This window comes from Acanthisitta chloris, unplaced genomic scaffold (genome assembly GCF_000695815.1).
Source record: "Acanthisitta chloris isolate BGI_N310 unplaced genomic scaffold, ASM69581v1 scaffold46422, whole genome shotgun sequence".
Lineage (NCBI taxonomy): Eukaryota > Metazoa > Chordata > Aves > Passeriformes > Acanthisittidae > Acanthisitta > Acanthisitta chloris.
The window spans coordinates 1-6,215 of NW_008659616.1; the positions used below are offsets into that span (position 1 = coordinate 1).

Below are 6,215 nucleotides of genomic sequence, written 5' to 3' on the forward strand. Positions count from 1 at the left end.
TCGAGGAAACTTTTCCCTGTGTCTCTTGACATACAGTTTTGTACAGTTACTGCATTTGAAAATTGACATGAGAGTACTGAGTGCCCACATGTTTCAATGCAAGTGGCAATCTGGCAGATCACTGCAGAACTATGATTTTCCAATCAATGTATGGTATGTGATATCCACTAATTGCACAAAGTGCAAAACTTCAAAACAGATTCCATTAGCTGTGTCTGGTTTCTAAAACCAGGAGTCATTCTTGTGCATTGTGGTATCACATCTAACACCTACAAAATCAGCAAAGATGAAACACTAAGGTTTTTTGCCGAGTTAATGGAACTACAATTCAGGTCATGTCTTAAAAGAGAAATTCTACAGTGAAATGCAATTTTCAGAAGTGTCTGTTACCTTCATTGTTTTTGGATCCAGTTTCGACCAGTGTGTAGGTGTAGAGATCTCCTTAGCTTCCCCATCATCCTTTTCCTCTTCATCCTGGCAAATAAAATTTAGAAATTATCACTCAGGAAGCTTGAAAGCATTTCAGTTATTTTTTAAATTCTGTTGCTGATCTGTTCAAGGTCACAACTCTTTCAGATAGTCTTCTCCTAAAGTTATTGTTTAGACAAGTTCACACACATTCTACCACTTTGTAAATGATCACAGTGCCACTCAGACAATACAAGCCAGATCTGTGGAACACAAAAGGGTGATAAGCAACACCACAAAGAATATTGGGGGTACACAGACACTGCTGGTCTCCTGCAACCACACAGTGTGTGATCTCCCCCCAGATTCTAAATCCCCAAATTACTCTTTGTTCAGTCAGACCTTCCCTTACTCCAAGATGTTGATCAGCCACAAGGCCTGGAACTCAGAATATTTCAGACTAGCATTTGTTCAGTTTCCAATAGTCACAATTAGAACTGGCCACAAGAGAGAATTTAGAAATTTTAGAAAATGGCAAAATGTTTAGAGACAGCTACTCAGGGACTGCATCTCACTCAACAACTGGTCCCAGATTCCAGCAACTACGTCTACGATCAGAAATTTTCTGCGCATCGTAAGCACAATTTAGTTCCATCTGTAGCATCAGCATACACACTTAAGAGTTAGTGAACTAGCTGAAACAAAAATACAACCAACATTCACTACACTGCTGAAAGCTGGTTTACCAGTCACTGTTACCAGTTATGTTCCTCCTGTGTATGTGTGTAGTGTAGTGTGTGGTGTGCATTTGTGCCTGTGTTCCTGTGCCTGTGAGAAGCAGAAATAGAAAAAGGGATTAGCGTTCAGTGCCTGTTCTCCATCAGCCTCCTTGCGTTCACCCTGAAGCTTCTCGACCAGCTGCTGCTTGTATCCTCGGGAGAGGGTTTCCCACTCTGAGCGGGTGGGAAGGCAATGCCAAACATCCGGGAAAAATAAAACCACTGTCTCCACATGAGCAGGAACTGTACGCCCCTTGTGGGTCTCCTCAGGGCGATGGTATCGAATCTCTGCAAAACGGTACCTGTTGCAAGGGAAGAAGCATGTTGGAAAAAAAATTCTACAATACATTTTTAAAGAGCCTAGATCACTTGTAGCACATCAAGTATAGAAACTTTGCTGCAAGACCTTGAGGTTTATCTAAAGAAAAAAATTATGGAAGCCATATTTTCTCTTTCGGCACTCTTCTGAAAGGCGTCACGACTGAGAAGGCACAACAACAAAATGCTTCTCATACAACTTGCTGTTTAGCACACGCGGGTTTAACATGCAAGCAGAAATTGTTGAAGTACTTTAAATTTAGCATACCATCGACTCTCCTGGTCTTAGTACCACTAGAATGAGTGTTAACACAGGACAGAAACTCATCAAGAGAAAATATGGCTGTGTCACAAACGGCTATTTATTTGTAACAAAAGAACAATGAAATGAAGTTCTCTTGACGATCTTCTCCAGCTATGCACAAAATGAAAAGTATTTTCAATGCACATTCATTAAAAAAGTTACAGTGTAACATGTCAAAATAAACCGGCTTTTTAATTAGTTCCTAATGCAGTATTCACCACAGTTGGCACCAATCAAGCTTATTACCAAACAGAACGTCCTTTGAGTAGTTTACCTGAACTACCAAGAGCGTCTGACAAAGCAAAAAGGTCTTTCCAGCCTTGTTTTTAACTCCTGGTAACAGACAAGTATTCCTACAGAGGGCTTGACTTTGCGGCCTAGTACTTACCATTGTGTGCACACACTTAAGTCAATCCCTGTAAGAGCCTTGCAACAACGGATAGCTGTCTTTATCAGCACGGAAGGGTCCTTCTCCGGGTCAGGTCCATCCAGTGATGGGGACCAGTGTCCTCCAATAGCCATAGCTTCGTCTTTGCCTTTCATACCCACTAAAAACTAGACAAAAAGAGTCTTCTGAATGTTCCCCTGGAGGGGGTGAAAAAGGCATTTCCCAAAGTGCACAGAATATCTCACAACACACACGCTGAAATCTGTGAGTAAAGCGTCACACTATTCTGAAATCTAAAAATGAAAGTCAGTCAAGAAAGAGTTCAGTTATTTTTTTTCCACAGATTATTTCAGCAATGGAATAGGTTTAAAACATCATCACTCATTCTTGTTTTCAAGACTTTCCATCAAGTTCATTTATTGGTATAGGCTTGTTCCTTTGCAATTAAAAGCTTCTCATACAAAGGATGAGCAGATATCCATTTAAACACTGCCTTAATCCTGATGCACATTTCTAGACATGCCTTCTTAAAAATGATAAAGCTACAAAAGATGAGGCCACAAGAGCATTAGGTCTGTAAACTGAAGTATTGTATTTTCCGTAAGACAGAGTTTAACTGAATAACAAGTCCCTCGTCCTCGGACACCACAGCACTTACAGGTTCTTCAGTTCAGTAATCACTAAGTTTCATTTAACCCAATGGTTGCTTCACTGTTGCTTCACGTGTGTTCTCTGCACCGCTGAGCCCTTACAAAGGTCTAAGTACTAACAAAGTTAATGGTTTGAGTTTAACTCAGTTGAACAAAGCAGTAAATACGAAACTCCAATCATCTGGAGAAAGAACTGACATATAAACTGTGTCTCTTCAGAGGAAAAATGAAGTCATCATTTAGCAGCCTACAAGCTCCTCCCTTACTGTCAAACACGGTACAGCTCTTCAAGCAGCCTTTGCAGCCAAAGGTGTCTGGCATTGAAGCATATTTACCTTTACAAGTCTAGCAGGATGCTGAAATCCATCACGAAGCTCTTGGGGATCTTCAGCCAGAGCACATGACTTATGATAGAGATCTTCCATGCTAGGACTAGCCATCAACATCACCTGTGGTGTAAGTCAGATAGTCTTGTGAAGGTTTTTCACCACGACTGGCAAACAATGATTACAACTTGCAAGAGACACAGCAAAATCTCACAAAGTTGCTTTATACTCTTAACAGGGGATATGATGAAACAAGAAGCTCTTTCTCAGATGGCAAGTGGATTGTCTTTCAGAAATACAGGGGTTAAAGGCAGTTTTGTTTCTAAACCTGTCTTTAACATGTAATACTTGGGAAACAGATTGACCTAGAAATCTCACACCTGTAATGGAAATGGAACTGGCCTCAGGGAAATATTTTGATACTGGTTTCTTTAAAACATGACCGCAGCCCTCAATGCAGCACTTTTGGCAGTCAGATAATCCCAGTAAGAGCCCTCAGTAAATATAAGACAGCTCTGGTAACAGCAAACCAAACTGAGTTTCAGCCATGACTTCAAGCTCTACATACTAGCTTTTCTCTTAAGAGTTTAAAACACTGTACTTTGCTCCAATCACTGCATTTTCAGTTCAGTTATACTCACTTTTGCACTCTATTGATCACAAAATGCCTAGTGAACAGCCATAGTAGTGGAAAGCCATACAAACCTTTGCACTGTACAGATGATCAGCATCGGGCGGATCAAGGACTGCAGCATTCTTATCTATAGGATCTACTTCTCTATGCATTACGTAGAAATTACAGTAGTTTCCCAGCTGAAATGGTCTAGACATAGGAAAAGCATCCACCCATGTAAACTGGGCATCAAAGAAATCGCTTGGGATGTACAAGTTCTGGTAACGCCTCCTGAGCTCCATCATATCACAGCTACGGCTGAAACAAACAGCATCACTTGAGAGACACAGCAACAAAAGAACTATTAACAAAGAACACAGCTGAGGGGTAAGTTAATTGGGAATACAACCACTCTGTGTTTACTATGTAAACTCTTAAGGGCACTCTACTTAGGTTAGAGTGTCATGGATTAAATTTAACATCAAGTAACACTCACCCAACTAAGGTCTCTGCATATCAGGGGATAGTCATTAAAAAGGGTTATAAAGCCATTTTGCAGCAGCATTCAACAATAACAGAGACCCTAAGAAAGTTTATCGTACAAGGTTCTCAGCCACTGCATATTTGATCTTTCTTTAAAGTCAAGATTATCATTTCACACCCACTTTCCAACACATGTTGCCCATGGCTAAAATGAGCTGTATGCAAACATCTGGCACCAGAAACATACCAGTCCAATGAGAACTTGGAAAACTGGATGGTGTAACGAGGAACAACACGCCGGGGTCTCCGAGGCGACCTCTCCCTCTCCCGCCGGGGTGACCTCTCTCTGGAGCGTTTTCGCTGGGGCGACCTCTCCCGGGACCTGCGTCTCTCTCGTTCTCTTTCACGACTTAAAAAATGCATACAAGATACAAGTATTTTTGCATGCTAGCAACACAAAATGGTTTCTAGCACAATAGAAGCCAGATCTGTCAAGAGGTGACTCAGAAAAAGGAGCAGTGCAGCATCTTAAAAGAGATTAATTATGCAACTCCTTTATTTCAGACAGACAAGAACTCTTCGCTAAGATCTAAGGGTAAAGCCACGTGTGCATTTCACTGGCTCACTCTGAAGCAAGCACCTCAGCTCGGTGTGAGCACAGGTCTTTATGGAATACTTGGAGTCTAGCCTTCCACAACATACCTCCTGTCATCCTTTCGGTTCGGCATAGGATCTCCACCTCTGTCATTCCTCCCAGAAAATCTGGATGGTGGGTCTAGTCTTCGAGCTGGTTGAGGCTGCGAAACCAGACGAACTGGAGGCTGTAACAACCCACCTGAAACAAAAGTGTACAAGATAAATATGTAAGAGGAGGCAACTATCTACACTTTGCAAACACTGCTGCTTTACAGCTGTCTCACTTGTGCGTATTTCATAAACTAACTCTAGATTCAAATAAATCTACTTATCATCCACACAAAAAAATTCAAGACACCTGAGCTTTTCTTCCCTGATGCAAATGGAGACTCCAGTAAATGAAACTGGTTAAGGTGCAAGCTAATAGAACCCAAGCACATAGATGCTATCACAGTCCAATGACAGGTGTGAGAAAAGGCTAAGTCTTTCCTTGGAAAAGTAAGCTAAGACAGATATACTACCTATGCATTGAACTGAGCTACATCTTATTTTTGAGGCTACTCAGAGGTAAAAACAACAGGTACCCTGAACAGTTATTCTTGACTCAATATATTGTACTGCTACATCAATCCCTCAGCACTTACTTTTGTTGTCTCAAGACATTTAACCAACTGCTTTAAATGCAGTAAATGTAACTAATCATCAAGAAACATCCAGAACTAGTTAAGAGTGTAGTAAGCATTCACCCAAAACAGTTCTGCTTAGGTGATAGCTTAGAATCTCCTATGCTTGCTTTTACTGTGGGTAATACAAGTCTTACTATCTTATTATCAGTTCTGTTACTGATTCCTCAGTCACTAAAGTTCTAGTGACCCCACAACCACCTTTCATTTAGGTTTGCCATGTCTGGCAGTGCTTCCTCTCTCAAATGCAAACCTGCTTAACTGAAATAAATAAAGAAGTAACAGTTTTAATGCCGCAACTGCATGAAACTCGATTTTGTTGAACACTGCAGAAGATGCTGAAGGATGCACTGCCATCGGTACTTTCCCCATTTGTTACCTCCCAACCTGACTGTAAAGAATAAAAATCCCATTGAATTGGCTTTCAGATTAGAGAATCTTAACATGAGCAGGAGCCCGTGGGGACTTCACTAGCCAAGTGTTTCCCGAGCTACCGCGGGCAACGTGGCTTGCACACAGCTGCAGGAAGGCACATTCAATCTGAACGTTCTCCAGAGTCCTCTCCATACCATTCCAACTACCACTTCAGTCCTCTGACTCACCAAAACTAATTACCACACCCTAAGC

The 6,215-nt window shown here is 41.4% G+C and overlaps 1 protein-coding gene across 1 annotated transcript; it reads right to left on the reverse strand.

Moving 5' to 3' along the window:
* Positions 1-305: 305 nt before the first annotated feature.
* LOC103797240 (cell division cycle and apoptosis regulator protein 1) lies at positions 306-5,104 on the reverse strand (the record flags this gene model as incomplete). The annotated part of the gene is made up of 7 exons (XM_009069437.1): positions 306-474; positions 1,279-1,489; positions 2,198-2,364; positions 3,183-3,296; positions 3,879-4,104; positions 4,517-4,678; positions 4,972-5,104. Coding segments are annotated over 7 exons (1,133 nt in total), but the record flags the coding sequence as incomplete, so codon positions are not given.
* Between the last annotated feature and the right edge of the window lie 1,111 nt (positions 5,105-6,215).